This window comes from Pezoporus wallicus, unplaced genomic scaffold, assembly GCF_028554395.1.
Source record: "Pezoporus wallicus isolate ANWC-B61680 ecotype Strahan unplaced genomic scaffold, APGP_CSIRO_Pwel_v1 scaffold_3294, whole genome shotgun sequence".
Lineage (NCBI taxonomy): Eukaryota > Metazoa > Chordata > Aves > Psittaciformes > Psittacidae > Pezoporus > Pezoporus wallicus.
In genome coordinates, this window is record NW_026635478.1 from 16,432,371 (window position 1) to 16,457,483 (window position 25,113).

The following is a 25,113-nucleotide window of genomic DNA, read 5'->3' on the forward strand; positions in this document are numbered from 1 at the left end:
CTGAGTTGCACTTCGAGAAGGTTTCTGCCCAAGATTTGCCATCATCTGCCATCATGTTAGCAATGCGCACCCTCTGCCAAGCTAACAGGGATTCTGGCACCACTTGCTTAATGAGGCTTTGGTTGAACACACTGTTGGTAGTCTGCAACATTACCAATCCACTGCCTAGTATGTAAAAGTCATCCAGGGACACCAAAAAGCCTTAAACAGCAATAATACAAATTTGTTATTTTTGTGAACTTTTGATATACTCATAGAACAAAAGAGAGTGACAAGCTAAGAGGGTATGAATGAGTCAGCATGTGTGTGTGTCTGAAACCAAGCTGTACAAATACTAAAGATGAGGTGGCAACTTCTGCAAGTGCTTTAAGCCCACCTGTCAGCAGGTTCTCATTTGTCATGCTTTCAACACAGCCTAATTGTTTGTGAACAAACATTTGTTCTTCACAAATGTTTGTGAAGAACATTTGCTTCATGTTTTCATCCCAAATAGAATAGTTAGGGTTGGAAAGGACCTTAAGATCATCTAGTTCCAAACACCCTGCCATGGGCAGGGACACCTCACACTAAACCATGCCACCCAAGTCTCTGTCCAACCTGGCCTTGAACACTGCCAGGGATGGAGCATTCACAACTTCCCTGGGCAACCCATTCCAGTGCCTCACCACCCTCACAGTAAAGAGCTTCCTTCTTATATCCAACCTAAACTTCCCCTGTTTAAGTTTTAACCCGTTACCCCTTGTCCTATCACTACAGTTTCTCATGAAGAGTCCCTCCCTGGCATCCTTACAGGCCCCCTTCAGATACTGGAAGGCTGTTAGGAGGTCTCCACGCAGCCTTCTCTTCTCCAGGCTGAACAGCTCCAACTTCCTCAGCCTGTCTTCATACAGGAGGTGCTCCAGCCTCCTTATCATCCTCATGGCCCTCCTCTGGACTTGTTCCAACAGTTCCATGTCCTTTTTATGTTGAGGACACCAGAACTGCACACAATACTCCAAGTGAGGTCTCACAAGAGCAGAGTAGAGGGGCAGGATCACCTCCTTATTCAACCTGCTGGTCATGCTCCTTTTGGTGCAGCCCAGGATATGGTTGGCTTTCTGGGCTGTGACTGCACCTTCAGGCAGCTCATGTTCATTTTCTCATCAACCAACACCCCCAAGTCCTTCTCCTCAGGGCTGCTCTGAATCTCTTCTCTGCCCAACCTGTAGCTGTGCCTGGGATTGCTTCAACCCAGGTGTAGGACCTTGCGCTTGGCATGGTTGAACTTCATAAGATTGGCATCAGCCCATCTCACAAGCGTGTCAAGGTCCCTCTGGATGGCATCCCTTCCCTCCAGAATATCAACCAAACCACACAGCTTGGTGTCATCAGAAGTTTCTCCATCATATGTCAAGCTATGTCTTCTGCTGAGAATTACATACTGTAAATGCCTAGTGAGTGTTTGTTTCCAACAGTGAAATTCCTTTTAAAAATACAACAGAGGAAATCAAAGGACAACTCCACAGAGATTTTCATCAACCAATTTCAGGTTTAGATTTTTATTCGGCAAGGACAACAGATACGCCTTTAAATTAATCCCTTCTGGATTAAAGCAAGACAAGCAGAAAAGTCTTCCTTCTAGTTTAATGTTTTCCAGTCTAACCATAAAACATCTCCAAGAAATGGGCACCTCTTAAATCATAAACCACATCCTGTATTTGAGAGTTTCACCTACTCTTTCTGACATGTTGTCATTGGGATTTTTTTTATGCTTACCAGCCCTGCAGACTCAACACAGTGATGAATCTTCTGGGCAATATTCGCTTCCACACTACATGCCAACAGAAGCCCTAGGCCCAGTTGCAGATCTGGCTACAGACATGCAGCCAGAGGTGGTATACAGAGCTGCAAAGGTCAGCTGTAATGCCATGGATAGCATGGTGACTATTTATAAAGCAGAAATAACTTGACTTTGAGATTCTCCAGCAGATACAGAGCTGCCAGGTTGGGGAAGAATTGTTGTTAACTAAGCTCCTGATGATGAAGTCATCCAGAACTGGTCTCTTGCTAATGAGTTTTTCATGGTATCCCTGTCTGAAGAGTACAAAATGCTAAAATGCTGCACATCAGGGTAGTAGTTGAGTGCCATTACGAAATGTTCTACAGCAAGCTTTATTAATGCACTCTGCAAACAAAGTAAGGTCAGCAACATATGACAGACTGCAATATGACTCAGCTCTGCCTCCAGTTCATGGGCTTTCGTCAAAAGACAGATTTCCTTCAAGCAAAAGTACTGTTTAAGGGCTCAGCTTCAGCAAGATTTCTTTTAAGTCTCAAGTTCTCAAATCAGAACAGATCCAGGAAAATATGCTTTGTGGTCACCTGTTCTCTAAAAATAGGTCAGTACGGAACAGGCAGAGTACCCTGGCAGCTTGTGGTTCCTAGTATTTTATTCTTGGAGACAGAAAAAGAGTGTCAATAAATTACGTACATAAACAGCAGAGTTCTTCCAAACAGTAAGGGCAAGAAACACTCTTAACCTGTCTCTGCCAGTCTATCTTATAGAAAGACACGGGATACTGCAGCAATAAACTATTGTGTAAAAAGTCAAGTGCTTACCCAGAGGGAAGAAATTAAATCGTTAAACACTTGTGATCCGAATTGAATGCCATTCCCCCATGGATCCCAATGCCAAGTGCCCTACTTCAAAATAAATCAAACAGTTTTTTCTTCTTTTTCAATCATCAGCTGAGATAAAAGAGGAAAACTCAATTCAAAGCAAGTGTAAACACAAGGAACGATGCTGAATTAACTGAAGTTGGAACTCTGTAATTCAGTTGCAAAACTCAGCAAAGCTGAAAACAAGAGGGTTTCCTTCTGGGCCTTAGTAGTTACCAAGTTTTATCCTGCAATGTTCTATAATACAGTGTGCTCTCTATGATACACCATTACTAGCCTAATTATTCCAAGCCAACATATACCTTTTTGACTTAAGGCATAGGCACTCCTTAAACAAAGGGAAGTTAAAACACCTACAACAGGTTTGCCCAGGACAAAGACATCCACGAAAACAAAACCTGGGTGAAGCCTAGAGATATCAGCACATATTTAATGTTCTCTTGTGGCACTGTTGTCTTTTTAAGTATGTATGAGAATCTGTTGTAATTGAAAATGCCTTTTATATGTCAACTGCTATCTCACTGTACAGTTCACCTATTTTTTTCTGTAAACCCATCTCCCATTTTTATCAGCCACTCCCAATGATTTTTTTTTAACCTCTTCGCCTCCACCTCCCCCCAACCTTCCTCCAATGAACCTGACTCTTCCTACATAAACAGAAGCAATAGGACTTCTGAAAGCACTTCAGAATGAGTTTGAGCCATTTAGATTCTGTTTCCAGTCACCATTGGAATACTGAATTTTCCAGAGTCCGCAGGTTCATTCATCATGACAATATTAATCAGCCAAGCAAAGCAAAATATTTTTTAAAATCTGAGTCAGTGTTCTCCAGAGTTAGTGTTCTCCAGAGTCAGCACACTAAAGAGTATGTGGGGGGTAACACACTCCTGGCAGCTACTGTTCCTAAAAAGGTATGCTGCTGGTTTCTGAACCAGATGACATCAGGGTTTTAGGTGTTTTAAGGGGCCCTTGTGATCATTCAAGTACAGAAAGGGTCAGTACAACAAGGCTGGAAGTCAGAGCCATGAGGTTTTGCCAATCACCTCACAGGGATGAGAGTAGCTCCAGCTGAGAGGATCAATGCTCTGGGCTGCAAACACACTTGAGAATGGGAAAGAAGATCCCTTCTCTAGATTAGTTTTCTTAGTCTCACAAACAGCTGCTTCTCATGCCAATACTGTGCTCCTGCCAGCTGCCTTACTTCCACTTACAGACCTCTCCTAGGCACTAAGACATAGCACATCCCACACTATAGCTCTGGTCTCTCATTTCCAAAGCGCACCCGACTTTTCTCTGCTTCTCTCCAGGTTTTAGACACACGTTGGTGGAAGCAGAGAAGCAAGAAATTTTGTACCAATATCTCATAAACAAACTGATCCCCAGAATGAAAGGCCTACTACCCTTTCCATGTTTTGCCCCTCCTAGCTCTTACTCAGGCTTTGGGGAAGGATAACACTGCACTTCCTGATTCTGTACTAACACCAGATTACTTCAGCTCAAGGGACAGGTTACTTCTCTCTCCTGCCTTAGCAGAATATGTACAGCCAATTTATCAAGACAACTTGTGCCATCTTGTTCCCATGTCATAGCCTGTTTCAACCATAACCTGTCTCAACCAAGCAACAGACCAGAGAAACAGAAGTGGTCATTAAGTTCTTCTCAACTGTTTCCTTTAACAGCTGAAATCAAGAATAACAAGACTGCAATTCAGCCCAGAGGAAGTATGCCACTACGCAAACCAGAGTGCTTGGGTCCAAATGGTAGATTCCCTTCCTTAACTGGAGTTCACAACTAATTGTTCAAGAAGAGGTGCAGCCAAATGGATGTAAATCTTGGGAGCTGCAACATCCCTGCTGTCCAAGGAAAACTGCAAATTTAATCAGTTAACTGGGCTCATTTTTTTGAAGTAGAGCTGTGTAGAGCAGTGACTCCAGGAGGGGGTGAGGGAAGGGGGGGAGAGTTTCTCTCTGATCTTTTTCTAGGTATGTCCTGCAAAACCCAGCACCTAAAGTCTCTGTCATCACATTTCTTACACTCCCCAAATGACACTCAATATTTGTGAGCAACTGTACAATGTAAATTCTCTCTGCTGTGCACAGATTCACCAGCCACATTAAGTACTTATGTCCAGAGCTTAAACGAGACACTGAAGTCAGGGGTGCCCAAGAATTCAGCTCAGACACTTCCTTTCCGGAGATTCACAGAGCTGTCCTACCTGCAGCTCTGCACAGATGCTTTCAACTGAAGAGGAAACTAAAACTATGAGCAGAGTTCAAGTGAGGATTAGGATTAGTGTGGAAATAAGCAGCAAGCAGCTAAATCATTCTGCAACAGCAGAGATTACGACGCCTATTCATTTCCACTTAACTGTACTTCTGCAGCACTACTGTTACTCTGACAGGGAGAAAGCATCAGAGAAAGCATCAGAGAAGACATGCTGTAACAGTGGACATTTCAGCATGCTGACAGGAACATGGGGAACTGCTGCAGAAGCCTGGATGGGCTCTGCAATTCCTGCCTCTCCTGCTATCTGCTCAATCACAGCAGAAGCAAGGAAGTGTAAGGCCCTGTAGTTGTATCATAATGCACGTGCTGACATGCATCATGGTTAGTGAATAGCCTTAGATCCTCTAAACTGAGTCACAACAAATATTTTTTGCAGTGTAGTTGCCAGTCATTTGAAATACTGTAAATAAACAATCTGCACCATTTTACTCTGTGACCCCAGGAGAAATCAGGTAGTTGGCACATTCCTTCTCAGAAGGCAAATGACTCCTTGAAGCTTTTCTGACACAGCTTTTGTACAACAGAAGAGTTTTATTTCATATCCAGTCTACTGAATGGTAAGAATCTTTGAATTACTCATTTGTCAGGTAAGGACTGGAAGGGCATTTTTTTAAAATGCTGTCCGTTTTCTCCAAAAGTCAATACTTTATGTACATTAGAATAGTGTTTCTATTTATGAGAGCTTACTAGCTTAGCCTTTCTTACTGGCTCTTAATATCTATCAGGAGAGAGAAAAACAGTGGGAAACTGCATGCAGAGAAGTTACAGTCATCAAGTGGAACCACGGCCAGGACCTCCATATTCTATGGGCAGATGCTGTGAAAATATAAGGCTTCATCTCATCACAACATGGAGCAAAGGAATTTGGCAGTTTCCTCCCTCATGCGTGATGTCCCTAGATCGTTACCAGGCCAGCGCTTTAGAGCTTACTCATCCTCTGGAAAGCTGCAAGCTTGTGAACTACACCCACAGCTAGTGCAATTTGCTGTAGTCAATGGGTCATGCTTGTCTAGTGCTTGTGATAGTACCTTGTAATTAGGTGGCCAGTGAGTTCGCTTTGCATACCACAGGTCTCTCAGACTTCACTGTAGCCATGGGAACTATGTTTCGTAATAGTTCTAACTCAGTTTTCTTGGTAGAAGTACACCATACCACATTGCTGTGTCAGAGCCTACCCAGCACAGGCAAGCTTTAAAGTAAACCATCTCTTCAGACTTGACACTCAGGGAAGCCCACTGGGATTTTGTACAATAGCAAATGGGAACCAACCATTTCAGCTTAGTAGTAGCTGATTTTCAGGTATCCTCCCATACAGCATGCTTTATAAGTCTCATTAAAACAGAAGACTTGTATTTCACCTTATACAAAGAATCCACAAAATGAACAACCCCCAGACATCATCACAAACACCCACTAACAAGGAAATAAAACACCCTTCATGGTTAAACCCAGTTTTAAATCTGCAGCACAAGGCAGCATGCAACAGTTGCTAAATCAAGACACGCCCTCCTGAAGTACAGCACTATCCTCAACAGTATTTCTGATAAAAGATACAAGATCCAGAATAACCTTCTGTACATTCAGGCGATGAACAGAGCTCAGACAGGAACCTTTCTGTCAGGTTATGTAGGCTTGGTAAAATTCCTTGCAACGAGTAAATTTAACTCCTCCAAAGGAACTGGAGATAACCCAAGCTCTTGAGAGGCTGTACACTCAAAGGAATTCACCAGAATACCTCTTCTCCTTCCTCAAAGCAAAAATTGCAGATGTCAGAATATGCTGCATTTCTGAAGGTCACTGAGGAGGGTCCAAACCCCACAGAAATACTTGCATTCAAAATAAAATGACAGCAACTTTGCCTTTCAAAACAATTTCTCAGTCACAGTCCCAGAATTCTCTGCCATGAAGGATCCTTGCCTTTGTAGTAAGGCAGGCACAGTAATTCAACAGAGCACATTTTAAAACTATCAGCCAATAAAATTTCATCAGAGTGAGACAGTCTTCAACAGCACATACTTCATTATAAAAAGTTTATGAAAATTCTTGGGTGTTTGGGTATTTTTTTTTGAATTTGAAATTCCACCTTCAAAAACTTATACAATGTTAACTCAGCCTTAGATTTGTTTTGGGTTTTCATATTCGTTTCTTGGTGCTACCCTAGCAAGAGTAAATATTTTACCACTGAAACATTAACTGCTGGCAATTTCTAACCTTCTTCCAGGAAACTTGAGAATATTATGTGCTGCCTGATCTTCCCAAGGGAGATTTTAAACATTCTGGCTGGCTACACTGATAACACATAAAATAAGCATTAAAAAAATACTCCTCTGCAACAGCTTTTAGAGAAGCTGGAAGAGGCAGATGTGGGGGGAGAAACCAAATAAAAAAAAAACCAACACTGAATATTTGCTAACCCAACACCAAAGAAGTCGATACAATTTCAAATGGCTATTGTTTGATACTCTCTAATAATCCCATTACAGCATGAATCATGCCACAGCACTAAACAGAAGTGTTCAGAATTGTTATTACCGAACATGTGAATGCTATAGGCAAGGTGAGGAGTTCAGCAGTTGAGATGAGGGCAGACATGAGCAGAATTCAAAGGAGCACGTTTGTGCCAGAGGAAGAATATTTAACAAGTATTATTCGAAGCACTGAAGGTGATTAATCAACAACAAAAGACGATGACAACGATATCATGTTCAAGCCAATCAACTTCCTCTCAATGGCTAAATGTTTTAAGGTAGATTGAAGCCAGTGCTTGCTAAGGTATCATCCATTTTATAGACAAGACATCTGCAAGACAGTAAGATGGTCCATATCCATATCTTGGATATTGATATAGGTTTAGTTTTCTTGACTTTACCTGGGTAACTGCTGAATGAGACACGGCCAGTCCTAGTGTCTGGATCAACTATATTAAAGTTCCAGTGCTTGTATATTCTCAGTGTGGCTGCATATGTAAACCAGCTGGAATGGGCAAAATATATATTCTCATATCCAGGTAGAACCTGGAAAAAGAAGCAGAAAGAGGAATAGTTTCAGACCCTACTATGCTTTGCATGTTTTGTACTTGATAAAAAAAGTTGTTTTCCCAGATTCTAAGTAGTTTGATTAATTGTATTGTTTAAGAAGGGGCAAATTCTTGCACTTTTAACAGTGTACTTAACAATGAATTTCTGAAACTTCTGGAAATAATTCTTGCCCATGTGTTGTTTTCAAATAATTAGTTGCTATTTTTCAAAACAAAACAGCTTAAGGTATTTTGGGACACCTGCATCACATGGTATTCTTTGTTTCCCCAGTTTCCTCTTGAATACTTGTATTTATATATTCAGATCAGCCCTCTGCAAACATACCCAACATTAAATTAAAACACGCTATATCTGTGAAAATGCCTCTGGGTGACTTTAAAGTATGGAAGCAAATGCAAGCGTATTTAATTTGAAAAGGTAAATACTTATCGATAATAGCTCTATTAAAAGTATTTCCCTGTTTCTAAGATTTCTTGTTAGCTCAGAAGCCTCTTGTGATAGGCAAATGCTTGAACAAATGCTTCCTAATTTGAGTATTGTTGCTCTGGGAGACATAGAGTCTCCATATACTGACTAGAACCTTGATGATTTTAATTGAAAAATTTAATTGCTACTAAGATGTATCAGACACTTATCTTAAAAGTATTTTTTCTGTCATTACTCCCATTGGGAAGCCATTCCAGAATATCACTATTAACAGAAAATATCAGCCAATTGCACCCACTTATTCTTGTGCTAGCACTGATCTTTAGTTTAAGGAATCCTCTTCTCTTCCTCCCTGCTTAACTTGCTCAATGGATTTGTAGGCATTCACAATACCCCCTTTCAGACTTCACTTGGCTAGATAGAACAACTTATTTTCTTCCAGTCTCCTCTCCATGGTATTTCCCCATTCCCTAGTAATTCTAGTAGCTTTTCATTGTCAATCTCTGTGGGTTTGGTTTGGTTTTATTTTTTGCCTGCCCTTGAACACAAATGAGCAAGACTGGACCCAAAATCCTGTTAAAGGCACAAGTGACAACTGCATAAAAGCACCTTGACAGGAGTCTCTTTATGCACATGCAACGGAAACAATGAGGACTCCAGAAATGCAGGCTCATGACACAGTAAATCAATAGTCACTGGAGATGAAGTTCTTGATGCTCACCTTGATGAGTGCAGAGCAGTGACCCATATCCCACTGATACTTCCCATGGCTTCCTGGCTCCACATTGCATTGTCCACCCCTTGCAGAATACTCAAATAATGCAGGAATGAGGTCTAACAGGTCTCCAACTGCATTCAGAAACTGGACATCAAAGATGCTCAGTGGCTGAGGAAAGGGAGGAAAGAGAGACCACAAAAAGCACTTTCAGACAGAGAAGCATCAAGACAGTCTCAGCTGTTAGAATTTTTCTTTTGCTCTCAAAGGAAGCTCTTACATGGTCTAGGAAATACCTGCTCACAAGGCCCACATACACATGGGTATTAGTGTGGTATTAGGCATCTAGGTATCTTTAAGGGTCTGGCCCTTGTAGTGACATTACCAATGCTAACATTTCTGAGGGGAAAAAAATGAGACACTAGTTATAACTTATGCAAGTTCTGTGTGTCTTTGCAAACAGCACACCAATCAGTCTGCTGTTACTGTTATACTGGGGTAATAGTAAGCAGTAAGATTTGGGGGGGGGGGGTGGTGTTTATGTATGCCTTTGGAGAGCCTTACATTAACAAGCACTCTTGGGAGTTTCTGGATTTTTATAAAGACTGCAATTTAAGACATCCTCAGAACTGAGGAGAAAACAAATGAGAGAAGCAAGATATGTTAACAATATTCATAAAGTATGAAATTAGCTGAAGAAAGAAGACAGTCAAAAGGCTCTCCAATACATGCTTTCGAAACCCCTTATGGTTGCAACTAGCCAGGGCTAACTGCACACAGCTTGTTGTGCAACATGCTCTTCAGAACCTTCTTTTAATTTGCCTCTTCAAGAATAAGAGCTTACTTGTGGTCTAATCTCAACTTCCAAAGACTGTTTTCTAAGTATTTCCTGTTCTTGCTTGCATCATGCCTTTAGTTAAGGTAAGGATTAAGGAAAAAAAGTCAGAGCATACATCACTTTAAGGCTATAAATGGTAATTTTAGAATGGGCCACAATCATATAGTAAATAAACACATTGCTTGCAATATAAATCACTATTATTAAACCATACAGCTGACCTCTCTACAAACTCCAACAAAGCAGAGACAAGGAATGGAAAAAATAAACAGCACAAAATCCATTTACTTTTTATATGGGAGGCTGAATTCTGTGTTACCCATCTACTGTTTTAGAAGACAGAATAATAGGAAAAACAAAAATAATGTATACTCTAGACCATATATTCCCAGAGAAGCAATTAAACCTTCCCACAATGCTTACCAAACAACTGAGAGAAATAAGCCATTCTCATAACTAAAACTCGTCCATTGCAGAAGGCCCTAACAATAGCTATAGTTTCAGAAAGAAATCCAAACCCAACTTTCATATATGTTACATTGCTTTAGTTCATCATATTTTTGCTGTCAGGAATAAAACTGGGAGCAGCAAAGGCCACAACTGACAAAGAGCAAGAGATATATCTTTACATAATTTAAGCAACTCAGTGGTATAAATCATTTACAAACCATTCTCAACAACCGCTATCTCACTGGAATCCATAGAGAGAGACCTGAACACTGTTTCATCACAATTTTTCCCCATCCAGCTGCACTCAATGAAGAGAAGCTGTTTTCCAACACCTAATTCACACAGGCACTACTGTACAGTACCACCAGGAGAGGAGCAAACAGGATTGCATACGAGAATGCTCAGCCAGCCTTGCGACATTCAAATTCTACGTGACATGCATTTGCTACCACTACATATTCTCCTCCGTGAAACCTGCCTTCATTGCAACATCTACCGGTAGTTACACCGACATTGCTCTGGCATCACTTGGAATTGCCTGTATATTTTTAAAAAGCTTCACATTTCTGTGCTGTCTTACAGTCACTGCAAGTAAAAAAATTCAGTAGCTACTAGGAAATTCATTCAACCTAGATCAAAGCCAAACTTCCTTGCCAAGCAAGGAAGCTATCAGAATTGTACGCACAGAAAGGTGGCCAGAGAGCTGGAGGAAAGACCCACTCAAAAAAAGAAGCAAAAAGCTACGCAAATTCCTAGGGCTCTACTAGGTGAGACTGGGCTGCCAGCTCCCAAAGCCAGCCAGAAGAAAGAAGTATCACAGAAGTAAGAGGAAATAGGTTGTTAAGCATACACTAGGGTTCTGTTTTCACTCCCCTTTTGAGGGGCAAGCAAGTTTTGTTGCAGTTTATTTCCAGGAATTCATTGCTTTGCTTGGATAAACCTGGTTTTGTGTTTAAGACTGTCTGATGCTCAGTGAGATAACACAAGCACAGTGCACAGAGCTTCTCTGGAGTCTCAGTAAACTATGGACTCAAACGGAAGACACTAATGCAGGCCAAATCTGAGAACTTCAGGAGTGGCCTGAGGCATGTGCCACAAAGCTGAGAGCCCCAGTTTGGAAATAACTACAGCTGATTTCCAGGATACATGGAGAAATCTTTTCTATGAAGACTTAATCAGGGCTCACTAGCAAGAATTACTGGGGGGGAATGTAATGTATGCATCATAATAAGTGCATAATGTGGAACATAAGTACAATCTTTTGTAATCACCTTCTCCCATCTCACACAGCAATGTCAGGAAAACTTGCATGCATGGTTTACATCCTGAAGAAAAGTGACTGAATGAGCTAAATTGACAAGCAGAGAGGTAATATAGTCACGACAAAAGGAAAATGTCCTTTTGCTAGAATGTGTGACTCCTCTAGGGTACCATCCTGAACAGCATAAAGAAAAAAAAAAAAAAACAAACAGATTGAGTTTGAGTTACATCAGCTGTAAGGGTAGCAGATAGGAGGGAACAAACCTTGCCTGCTAAAGGCTTGTCTACATAGGATATTAAAATAGACAAGTTATTCTGTAACAAGTATTTTCCAGTACCTTCCCCATACATAAGCATTCCCAATACAAAATAAAGAAGTACAAATGCAGAGCTGTCCTAAAACCATTGTAGTATTTAAAACTCTGACACCTCCTTATTCAAAGGTAATTCCTCTGTGTAGACAAGCCCAAGATTAATCACAGCGTTGGTAGAGCATTAGGCAGATGAAAAGGCTTAATGTTCTTTGAGTGCCCCTCCTTCCGAAATTGTCTTGACAAAAGGGTTGGGTTTGTTTACTGGATATGAAATGTTGCTAAACCAGATGGAATAATGTCACAGTTTAACATGGAAATCTATTCAGATTTTGACATCATTCTTAATGATACCTGTAAATATCAAATTCAAAATACAGAAGTTTACAACATAGATTGCCTTCATGAATGTCTTAATGGAAGCACCAACCTAAAATAGCCCTGCAAGAAACTAGACTCTATGCAATTTAAAAAGTTCGAAAAAGTACACTATAAAACATTTGCATACATGTACAAATAAAAATATATACTACTACTACTACTGTAGAACAGTTCAGAGTCAAAACCAAATTTTCTTTGCACAAAGAAAAAGTTTGCGGCAGACAGAATGGTTCCACAATGTTCAAGTGAAGTAGACCTGAAGTTTAGGGGAGAAAAGAAAAAATTGAGCCTCACAGAGTGACCTGCACGCACATAACCCAGCTCTCACTGAATCTTTTTGTGGACTTGGCATAGCTTTACACTACCATGCATATAAGACAATGAAAAGTCAGATCTTTTCATCACTTGTCTTCCTCAAATAAGTGCATATCAACTAATTCATTAAATTTAGAACTCCAACTACTTGCAAGTTTGAAAAGGTACGCATAGTGCCAATAAGAAACCCTGACATATGCAACGTGTAAAATTAAAGGCAGATTTACTATTGAAACAGCTTGTTTCCGTTCTCCTGAAAACAAAACAATTTTATTCAACTTTGCCCAGCGCTCCAGGCTTTGTAAACACAGCTCCTTTTCTCCATCCCCTTTAGCAATTTTGGTCTACCCTTGTCAACCAACAACTTCTCAGTGTTCAGAACACTTTGTCCATGTATGAACATGAGGGTAGAGCGGGTGGGGAAATGCAAGAACTTAGAAATCTATCTTCACCCCTCTTCTTCCTCCCCATGCCTCTGATCTTTTGGGAGTTAAGGAAGAAGACTTCTCAGCCTTTCTTCTGCAGTGTTTAGTTTTCTTTGAAGCTTAGGGCAGTTGGGAGAAACTGCCCTCTGCACTTAAAAGATGATCACTTGAATTTAGAAGTACACACAGTTTTTCCCAATAGCAGTTAGAACATCAGGCAACAAAACAACACAGCCTGTCACATCTTGGTTTTAGGTTTGGTTTTGACTGGGGTTTTGTGTTGTTTTTTTTTTTGTGTGGGGAGGAGGTGTATGAAAAAAATAAAAATACCACAACCCACACTTGAGATATTATCAGTATTTCTAATGTTTATCACCACCATGAATCCAAACTACTGCACCAATAGAGATCAAAAGAGAAACCGATAATAGTCCTAAACCAATACATATACAGAAAGGATTTTTTTTTTGGTTTACATGAAACAACAGTAGTATCCATCAAAGGAAAGAAGGAAGACACGACTCTCAGACCTCTAGGGAAAAAATGTAATAGGAATGCAATTTGCTTTTTAAGACATGCAGAATTTGTTGTGGGAGCTTCCAGTAAAGAGATCTTTCTTTTTCTTTTTTTTTTTTTTTAAGTTGAGAAACGAGTAATGGAAATAGTAAATACTTGTTATTGCAGCTGTTGCACAATGTTAAGTTCAGAACAACACTGGATTAATTGAACCAAACTATAATGCTTAGAAATAAAGAAAAAAAAAAATCATCTATGAAGTGAATTCATTTGCCAAACATTCCACTTACTAACAATATAAGGGATTAAAATAAAAAACCTTTTTAACATGTACTGCAAGGGCAAAGTTGAAAACAGCCTCTTTGGAGAGTAGATGTTCTTTAATCACAAGGAATAAGGAAGATCCTGTTGGTCCTCTCTCGAGAGGGTAAGGGTGGTGGGTGTTGGTTGGTCGTTTAGTTTTTCAAGTACCAACAGTTTACAGAAGCTGGGTTGATTTTCAGATAAATGGGTGTATCAAAGCTAGAATACTAGTCAGCAACATTGCATCTGCACCTGATTTTATTGCCTGTGTAAGCTCAGAGGAAGAATCTTCAAGGTGTTTATTTCCCTAAGGGGATGCTAACAGCAGTAAATATGTACACAAATAGCATTGCTGTAGCCTAATGTCTCCAAAGTATTTGAAAAGTAGCATAGTATCCAACAAAGTGAACTGCATGTTCTTTTGCAGAGCTGTTGGGTATCATTTTGATGCCAAGGAAAACCAACCACCAAGGTGCAAGAGCAGCTGTTCAAACTCTACTCAAGAGGTAAAAGACTGGTGTTGACTTTCCGGCCCTGGCAAACAGGAAACCGCAGCACCACCTCAAGTCAGAAATATATACACAAGGGACATTATTGCTTTGAGTAAGATATGGATCTCAACATAGGTGATAATGTCCAAAGCTGAAACCATGAACGGAATAAGGAGTCAAAATAAATCCCACCACCTGCTCCAGGCACTTTTGGGAAACGAAACAAATATATCCACTTTACATAATTCAAGAATAGAGGACACAAGAGAATAAAAATGACCCAGTCACTTCAGAGGTCAGTGATTTTAAGTATCAAATACACAATTAAATAAGTATCAGGGAATACATGTTGCAGGTAAGGCATGCCTATTATAAAGAAACAGCTCAGACACAAACTAGCAAATTATGCTTCCCCATCTGAAGTTAGATTATGAAGAAGCCAAAAAAAACTGATAAGCTTTGAAGGGCTCTTCAGATACAGGTGGTGTGAAAGAAAATTAATGAGTTTTTTTTTTTTCCTAGAAAGTCAAGGTTTCTTACTATCTTCCCTAAGTCAGGCCCATCATGGTGGAGTTTTCCATTATTGTGAACACTTCCCCCCCTGCCATTAGGGAAGCCCCAGAGCAAGTTCTGCACAAGAAAGAAATGTGCTTTTTACTAAACCCCAATTGTTTACAATTTAGGACTTCCAACTTCTCCAAATGATATGGTTTAACCAAGACAAAAACGGTCAACTACAATTACTCAGTCCCTCCCTCTCACATTGAGAAATCTATCAGACATTAGACTTAAGGACGGCATTGTAACTACTATAGCTCTATGCGAGCTAAGGAAGCTCTGCTTTTACACACAAGCTGATGATCCAGAACAGAATTCTAACTGAATGGAGAAAAAAAACAACAAACAAACACCACCAAACAAACACACACACACACAAAAAAAAAAAAAAAACAAACCACACAACAGCCACCAAAACTTAGAAGACAAAAAAGGAGAAGACATTTAACAATGTAAAACATACCCCAAAATAGAGAGGCTTTTAAGGTTTGAAATGTGATGCTTGGAAATAAGAATTTTAAGAAACACACTCCCTACATGCCAATTCATGCTGTTGCAGCTACACTTTATACCTAGAGGGCCATTTGCTTTATAACAATTTTAAAATGACAACCACTCTGTCTGTCCTTCCAACATTCACACACTGATAAAAAAGCCATCACCAATCTAATCGGCACATGAGCACCCGGGTTCCAAATCCAGTGCAAAGGATCTGTGGCGTCATGACTTTGTGGTGACAAGTGCTCAGTCACATTATCTAACTGAACAATCATGGAAGTTTTTGTAGAATGGTATGCAGAATGGGTACTTGCTACTAATTATTCTGATTATTCTCCTTTTTTTAATATCCGATTCCATTCTCCCATCTTTGTCCTCTGACATCCCATCCCCAGCTACTGAAAGAGAGATGCAGTAATCTTACTGTTTGTTTGTGTAGTTTAGCCCACTCGAGGGCTCCCATGTACAGACCATCCAGCTGTGCAATAATATAGCCAGCATGCCTCCAAAATGGGTCATCCTTATTATTTCTGATTTGTTGTCTCGTCCATTGATCTTGTCTCCTGCAGAGGAACAAACAGGTTGGGGTTTTCTTGTTTTTGTTTTAGGGTACAATTGATAATGCAGGGAAGGGACAAATGATCCAACCTTCCTAGTGTTTTGAGGCAAATCATGCTTTGGAAACTCTGCAGACATTATATGTTATATCCTCTGGGTGTAAATGTTCAGATCTATATAACATACTCTACAGCAGTGTGTATCTACTAGACTTTAGTATCAAGGAGTTGGACTCCACCTCTGTGGGTGGCTCTGCTACATTAGATCTAACATCCCCATATAGTCAGCAAAGGGAAACCAGCATTTGATAGGTATTCCCTTTCAAATGCCTATTTAAAGACAAAATGAGCCTGACCTTTGAAGAGGCTATTTCTCTCCCCTAGGTACACGTGCAATGAAGGCTTTTGGCTGGTGGTGCTCAAACACTGCCTAAGACCCACTGCTATGCCTCTGAGGAAAAGGTGGGAGACCAAACGCAACCATCCCATGTGCCAAATCCAATCAAGAGGTTACTAGCTAAATAACCGAGATTTAGAGCACAAGGCAACAAGAGGTGAACAGACCTTAGGGCAAGAGCAGCCCACATTATAAGGATCTCCTAAAGTTCTCTCCTTTGCTGTGAGCAAAGGGCCAAAGAAGAACCACAGGTGTTAGACTAAGTCAGGACAGATTCACGCCTCTTCCATCCTCCTATATTTATCCATCCAGTATTATGCACATCAGTAAAAAAAGAAATAATGAACCTGGCAAGGAATCAGACTCTTCCAGCAGTATATGGGTGATAAAACCAGCCAGATTCAACCTTCTAGAAGTAACAAGACACAGGAAGTACGTCAGAGGAAATGGATATGCTCAGAGAATTCAGGGCTAACACCTTTAAGGACAACGCACCAGCTCATATTGCAAAATTGCCATTAAGTAAACCAGTGATAGAGGAGTCAAGGATATAACCAATACCAAAAATATAGAGGGTCACCTAGTATTACCCCTATCCATCCAACAATGCATCTTGGGGGATACAGCTACCATGCTGGAAAAAACCTGTACACACTGATACAGTAGCTATTCCATTTCTTTCACGAGGAGGACAACAATGTCGAAAAACGATGGCAACGGATTGCTAAGATTTTTTTCCTCTTCTTTTTGGATAAGCTAAAACCAATCAACTCTATATATGTGTACCAATAACAGAATTAGTCAGATATATAACCCCTCATGGAAAGCACAAGACAAGAGAAAGATGGTAAAAATAGTCCCCAGAACCAACCAAAGTTTCACAGAAGTATTTGTAATGGAAGAAAACATTAAGTCAAAGAGATTTACATAACTGGTAATCACAGTTGAGTTTCCCAGTACCTGACCTAGCTCTCCTCCCACTTGTAGTTTCACACCAGTGTAAGTGCATTATTTGAGAATAATTACTTTTGGTTTACAGAGCTGAAGAGAAAAGGGAATCAGGACCTTTGCGATTAGAACAGAATTTACATCAGCAGTAGAATAAACAAAATGCTAACCTAACGGAGGGTGAAAAGGATACACAATGCTAAAAAGTTTCAGGAACCTGGAGACCACACTGTTCAGTGTAACATTCAAAATACCAGCTTTTAGAAAAAGCATTTTGACTAGCATGACCTTCAGAATTCGTTGGCATTATCTACACATCCCTGTAGCAATGGTTTTAAACATTTCTTTGAAAGAAACAGAATTAGGCATGGATATTTATGCCCTTCATCATATATTTCCTTTTCTTATACTAACAGCATTCAAGCAGAGGGAAAGGAAGTATGTATTTTCTTAGGCCCATAAGGAAGAGATTAAATACCCTTTAAAAACTGTCACACTCCAAACCCAAGTTTTGAGTATTTTCTTTTCTAATAACTAAATACATACGCCATGAAATTCTGAACTCCACTTCGAACGATGGGATTCTTAATTAACTGTGGATACATATTTGCAGCATGGTCATACATGTGCCTGAAAGAATAAAAGTAGCGGAAGTTATTCTTTTGAATCTCCCTTCATTTTGCTTACCAACCCACTGATCAATAAGCATTGAAAGACAAATGCCACAGTGCATAATGTAAACTTTTCCAGATCACAGAAGTTACTTCAGTGCATGACTGAAAGCAACAAAACAGCAAAGGCAACACAAATGGATTGTTTAACTTAAAATAAACAACCTTGTTAATAGCAAGATAAGCAAGAATGAGATTGAACTACTTTATAGCTAAATTCCCATTCAGGAAGTATTTGTAGGACAGAAGCATCTTCAAAGCAACAGAAGATTTGAAATAGAAATAGTTTACTGGAGAACTATCCTACCAGGAAAAAAAAAACCCAAAAACCAAAACAAACCCAAAACAACAAACCAAACACAGAGGTGATGAGAATATAATCTGCTCATTCAGTTGAGAGAGAATTTCAGCCTGGTATCTAGCAGGCTTTACTTACCATTAACCATGTTCCTTCCTTTCTGATTAAGCTAAATATCTCCATTTTAAAGTGTGTATAAGTTAATCTTTTATGTTCCCACAGAAACTCCCAGTCACGCCAGCCCTAAAGAGATTCAGCCTTATGGAGACCAAAATTTCTGTGGGGCTTTTGCTGTTGTTGAATTCAGTTAGCTATGTCATCCCTATTAACTAATAGAAACAAAAGTTGTAAAGGTTTTGTTTGGGTTTTGTTTTTTTTTGTGGTTGGTTGGGGCTTTTTCTTCATTTTGTTGAAGTGAAGTGTTTTACATTTCAAGATGAAACCAACTGCCAAAAATGGCTCAGGAGCCCAGAAGTTAAAATCACCCTTCCATTTAGGTGAAGTGCAATCATTTGATTCAAGCCAAAACAGAACTCCAGCATTTCTTACTGGGGGTCAAGCTTAACAAACAAAAAAAGGAGGACTACTTAATTCTAGGTGGAAATCAGCAGAAATTTATTTCCCCGAGGTCTGGAGTTGCTAGAACTACATCAGTCATTAGTAAAATTAGCTCCTACCAAATGCTGAAAGAAAACAGAACTAAAACAGATACCAGCCTCAAGGAAAGCACATGCCAGGAGGACAGAATTCCTCATATTAAAACTCATGAAGACAACTTCCTCTAGGAAGGATGCAGAATAAGCTTTTCCCAGTTTCCCTCAGGCTGTAATTTGAGAATACAGCCACAGATGACTGAATGGTTTGCTGATGATTAGAAAATTAATTACTGATTCTCTAACCACCTTCTCCCTCTCTTTCTGTCCATTGCCCCATTCCCAGCTGGTGTTTTGAGTACTTGATTGCATATGACCCTGCTGGTTCTTAGCTCTGATACCATTCTGACAACCAACTCTGTCTGCATAAATTCAGGCTAAACACTAACCCTGAAAAAAAAAAGTGAATGCTTCTTCTGTCAGTTTCCAGTTTGAATTAGGTGGTTATGTAGATAGATAAGCAACAGAGCTGGTGCAAGAAGACAGTGTTAGTAGACAAACTGATGCATAGACCATCAGTAGCAGGCACAAGCTGGGGCTCATTGGGTCTGTGGAGGGAGGTGCTGGGGCAAAAGAGAGGAGCATTAAGCAGCTTCACACCATTATACTTTTCTTGAAAGTGCAGCTACAGTATCGATTTTACTTCTAGAGCTGTCTGTCTCCCATGTAACACAGAACAAAATGCCATGATCATAACCTACTTCTTGATCACAACCTACTTCTTGAAGACTAGAGAGTTGAAGAGACAGATCAACATTCTCTACCCCTACAGTCACAGTGAATTTGGCAAATAAAAATCCCAAGTAATTTTAGGGAGGAAATTATAGCCTAACACAGTCCATACTACAAGTCAGTGCTCTTATGGTACTAGAGAAGAGGAACAAATAGCACTAGACAATCCATCTGGCAGATGGCCTTTTAGAGATGAGAACTGGATGAGGAAGATAAAAAAACTGCACAGAATACTACTCTAATCACTGCCTAGGCCAGGACAGATGATCAGGCTTCCAGGCTCAACCATCAGCTCTACTCTCATTTTGCCCTCAAAGGTTATGCAACACAAGGTAGATTTTAGTAGCATCTTTAAGCTCTGATGATGGATGTGGAGATGGGGTTAGTCCAGAATCAGTGGACTGAAAACGGCTTCTTTAATGGCTTTCCATCTTGTATATGCTAACAGAAGACAGACGATTCCTGGAATTGATTTTTCTATTTAAATCCTTAAAATTATTGAGAATTTTTCCCCTAGTTGCTGTGTTTAATTTTTTTTTGCTATAACAAAGCTTCTGTGCACATGGCTTGCATCTTTTGTAAGGCTATTTTCCTCTGAAGTAAATTGGGCCATCATAGCAAGGTAAGGCTTTGCAACTGTATCTAAAGCCAAATGCAAGGCAATTACAAAGCTGAGACAAGATTTCAAAGTCTAAAACCAGCAAAGCAGAGCACTGCTTCTTCAAATTAGAGAGGAAGATGACAAGACTCAGGTCAGCTGAGGTTATGCCAGAAGACAGGAAAATTAACTTTGCTACAAATTCAAATACTGCTATTGGACACCTGGCATGCCCCAACTGGAAGAGATTAAAAGTAATGTCACAGATTTGGATGTGCTCTACCATAGCCTGAGTAAAATCAGGCCTCATTAACACTTCCCCGTTTGCAATGGGAGAAGATAATTCATACTCAAAAAAAGAGAGCAATCATCTTCGGTTGGATGATAGGGCTAAACAAACGTCTGGATCTCCAGACACAACAAACACTAGAATTAGATTTATCCAACCCCTAACTATCTGTTTTCAAATAGCTACTATCTTAACCAGGTACTAACACTAGAAAGATGACTCATGCTTTAGAAAAGGCTTGTGTTTCTCTGGTCACTGGTAAATAGGACTGACCAGTTTAGCTACTGTTTTTTCTATCACAGATTTATACAGCTAGAGCTGAGATTAATCCTTCCCCAGGAATCCAAGGTGGAATAGTCTCACGTGTCTCATACTTTGCTATTTTTTATCTGTTTGGTTTACATTCTGCTTAGGTTCCTACCAGGGACAAAGTGTACACTTAGATACTTTGTCACTCTTTTGCTTACATGATAAGGCGCCTAGCTGTGTCTAAAGCGTAATGCAAGAAGTGAGATAGCTGAGCATTCATGAAGGTCTTCAAATTGCAGGCACTGCCAAGCTGGAGCTACTGCTCACCGAACAGCTTCTGCAGGAACTTATACTTCAGCCTGCAATGAGGCATGCAATGTATCCTTCCCATTAATGCTTCACATCAGAGCTCTTCCCAGGACGACTTCACGGTTTCTGCAAAGAGCCACCCTGGGTCATTTCTACTTCATGGAGTCATTACCACAAATGGATGCAAGACAGCTGGAGATCCTGGAGTTGTTCAGGCTACAGGTAACACTGTGCTAAAGTGCACTTTAATTATCAGGCATACCCAACATTTTCACACTGGTAGGCTTTGCCTGAGCCACGGGAGATGGTTGGTGCTTGTACAGGCAAGCGACACAAGTTTTCACTCTGGTAGCTAAGTGGTTGTTGATGCAAATAAAGCATTGTTACACTCTTCTTTGTTGTTACCCAGTCCTTAAAAAGGAAGCTTGAGCTGTATGCAGCTACTGCAGGCACTGATGTGTGCAAAAGCAGAACGAGAGTGTTTAGAGACTTCTCATAAGGGAAGTTGTGATAAAAATGCTAGACAGCTTCCCTGAAGACAGGCTGAATGTGCCAGGCAGTCTGTTGGGAATAGAGTTATGGATTGGGAAACCCTGTTTCTCAGTTTTACTTCAGAAGACTTGTATAACTGTCCCAAAGAACGAACATCTGCCTGCATGTTAATTATGTTTCCGTGACTCTCTAGGCAAGATAAAGGAGAACTGGAGCTCCGAGAGCAATCTTAACATCTGCAAACTTAGTGTGTTCTCACTACTCCCACAGTTCAGGAAATTGCAAACACACTGTGTAAGAGGATTCATTAGTTGCAGTTTGCTGAATAAAAAAAAAATGACAAAGGTCCTGCAGCTAAAACCTGAAGTAATAGGTTCTTCTCAAGGGTCAGGTTGGTACATCACTAACCAATCTCTGTTCCTCAACTGGAGCATTTTCAATATGTTTTCTTAGCCTCAGGAGAAGCCATCTTTAGCCAAAATAGCTTTACAAGACCTGACAGAAAAAGCTTATATTCATGACTCCCAGTGAGGAATATGCTTTCATTGCAGTTACAGATATATAACGGGGCAAAGACATAGCTAAAAACCAAATTCAGATGGCATGCGTATTATCTGATAGTCATTTTTGTGATGGTAAGCATTTTCAGGTTTGCACTGTGTCGTGGTTTAAGCTCAGTCACAAATCACGCAGTCGCTCTCTCACTCCTACCCCTTTCCTCCCTCCACTCCAGGAGGAATGGGGAAGAGAATCGAAAGAATGTAACTCCCACAGATTGAGATAAGAACAGTCCAGTAACTGAGGTATAATAGAAACCACTACTGCTACCACCAATAATAATAATCATAGAATCATAGAATCGTTAGAGTTGGAAAGGACCTTAAGATCATCTAGTTCCAACCCCCCTGCCGTGGGCCGGGACACCTAACGCTAAATCATATCACCCAAGGCCTCGTCCAACCTGGCCTTGAACACCACAAGGGATGGAGCATTCACAACCTCCCTGGGCAACCTATTCCAGTGCCTCACCACCCTCACAGTAAAGAGCTTCCTTCTTATATCCAACCTAAACTTCCCCTGTTTAAGTTTTAACCCGTTACCCCTTGTCCTGTCACTACAGTCCCTAATGAAGAGTCCCTCGCCAGCATCCCTATAGGCTCCCTTCAGATACTGGAAGGCTGCTATGAGGTCTCCACGCAGCCTTCTCTTCTCCAGGCTGAACAGCTCCAACTTCCTCAGCCTGTCTTCATACGGGAGGTGCTCCAGTCCCCTGATCATCCTCATGGCCCTTCTCTGGACTTGTTCCAACAGTTCCATGTCCTTTTTATGTTGAGGACACCAGAACTGCACACAATACTCCAGGCGAGGTCTTGCAAGAGCAGAGTAGAGGGGCAGGATAACCTCCTTTGACCTGCTGGTCACGCTCCTTTTGATGCGGCCCAGGATACGGTTGGCTTTCTTGGCTGCAGGTACACACTGCCAGCTCATGTTCATTTTCTCATCAACCAGCACCCCCAAGTCCTTCTCCTCAGGGCTGCTCTGAATCTCTTCTCTGCCCAACCTGTAGCTGTGCCTGGAATTGCTCCGACCCAGGTGTAGGACCTTGCACTTGTCATGGTTAAACCTCATGAGGTTGGCATCAGCCCACCTCACAAGTGTGTCAAGGTCCCTCTGGATGGCATCCCTTCCCTCCAGCGTATCAACCGAACCAAAATGATAAGGGAAATAACAAGGGAAGAGAATACAATACCATCCACCAACCAATAATACCCAGCCCAACCGAGCAGAGAACTAGCCCTTCCAGGTAACTCCCCATTTACATCCTGGGCATGACGTGCTGTGGTATGAAATACCGCTTTGGCTAGTTTGGGTCAGGTGTCCTGTCTCTGCTTCCTCCTGGCTTCCCCTCCTCCCTGGCAGGGCATGAGACTCAGAAAGTCCTTGGTCAGACTAAACATTTGAGCAGTAACTAAAAGCATCGGTGTTATCAATGCTGTTTCCAGGCCAAAAGTCAAAAAACATAGCACTGTACCAACTACTAAGGAGAAAAAATGACTGCTCCTGCTGAACCCAGGACACACTGTCAGAGGATTTCTCAGTGGATTTTCTCAAAAAAGTTTCCTCTGAAAAGAAAGGCTTTGGCTACTTCTGGTTTTGCATCTTAACTCTCTCACACATAAACACCTTTAAAACAGTTGAATTTCCCACTTTGCTTAAAAGTCAAAAGCCTCAAAGCCTACTTTTCCACATTGATACAAACCCTCAACTTCACATCCATAGAGTTTAAAATCTCTGTTCATTACCTTTTCTGTTACATTCACTTCTCTTGAAAGGACTAGTCAGTGCTGGAGCTGGTAGCCCTACAGTAACACAGCTAGGGCTAGGAAACAACCTCAGTAAGCACCTAGAGAAGGCAAAAGCCTTGACCTGAATAACTTGTGAATCTTCACTTGACACCTCTGGAATAAACAAAGGTGAAAATCTCCCCCCCTACACCTAAGCATAAACTAAGAGATCAGATAAAGTCCCTGAAGACACTGTTTCACATTCAAGCCATGATTAAAGGAATGGGCATATACTGAAGTTTTTTTTTAAAGCCAGGAAGACTTATAAATCTACTTCGGAGGCAGAAGGAGAACAGGGTGTGGGCTGTTGCTACTAGAACACTAACTGCTATCTAATTGGGCTTAGCACAGATTGGGCGCTTTATAGTATGACAAAGCTTAAGCTTAACCACTTAGAGATGAGTACCTAGATAAAACCTTGTGAAAAAGTCTGCTGACCAATACCCAATTTTAACAATATTCTAAATGTAATCCTAGCACCCCTAAAATCCACACGCAGTTTACACAAACTGACTGAATAGCACATAACAGTAACCTCTACTGCAAAATAATCCAACAGCATGCATCCAGATCTCTCATGTACTTAATTTCCTTTCCTTCCTGTAGTACAGGTTGTACACTCTGAACTTTACCATTCCTTTACTCTTTCTCCCAGAACTGTTTTGTTATTGACAAATATTACTTTAGTGAAGTTCCTTTACACTCTCCAGAGACCTAGCTTCCTCTTCAGCAAAGTCTCCTAGACAGTCATATTATCATATGATCAGAGCTATCCATAAACCTTAACTGATCTTAAAATGTCTTAGTAATTAACATCATCTTATCCAGCAGCCATATCTAGCAACTGTTCAACAGAAAACCTTCCTCTGCTGACCTGTTCAACACAGCCTATAGGTATTTATTTCAGTGTTCTGGAAGCAAAGCTGGTGAAGCCACAGCAAGCATCTTCCAACTATTCCCCAGCCATGCATCAGAATTTGGGAGTATTTTTTTTCCTGTGACTAAGTTGACAGAGGAGAAGATGGAGCTTGTTCAACAAGTCATGCATCATGTTCTTAGCTGTATCACCATCTGTATCCTACCAGTTAGTATGTCATAATATATAA

The 25,113-nt window shown here is 40.6% G+C and overlaps 1 protein-coding gene across 1 annotated transcript in view; it reads right to left on the reverse strand.

Moving 5' to 3' along the window:
• PLBD1 (phospholipase B domain containing 1) overlaps nt 1–25,113 on the reverse strand; it is a 40,901-nt gene that overhangs the window by 6,170 nt on the left and 9,618 nt on the right. Inside the window, exons 3-7 of the mRNA XM_057430463.1 lie at nt 17,918–18,001; nt 15,894–16,032; nt 9,130–9,294; nt 7,814–7,958; nt 1–201 (exon numbers count right to left, since the gene is read on the reverse strand). Of these exons, the coding sequence (XP_057286446.1) occupies nt 1–201; nt 7,814–7,958; nt 9,130–9,294; nt 15,894–16,032; nt 17,918–18,001 (734 nt within the window). The remainder of the gene's footprint in view (nt 202–7,813; nt 7,959–9,129; nt 9,295–15,893; nt 16,033–17,917; nt 18,002–25,113) is intronic.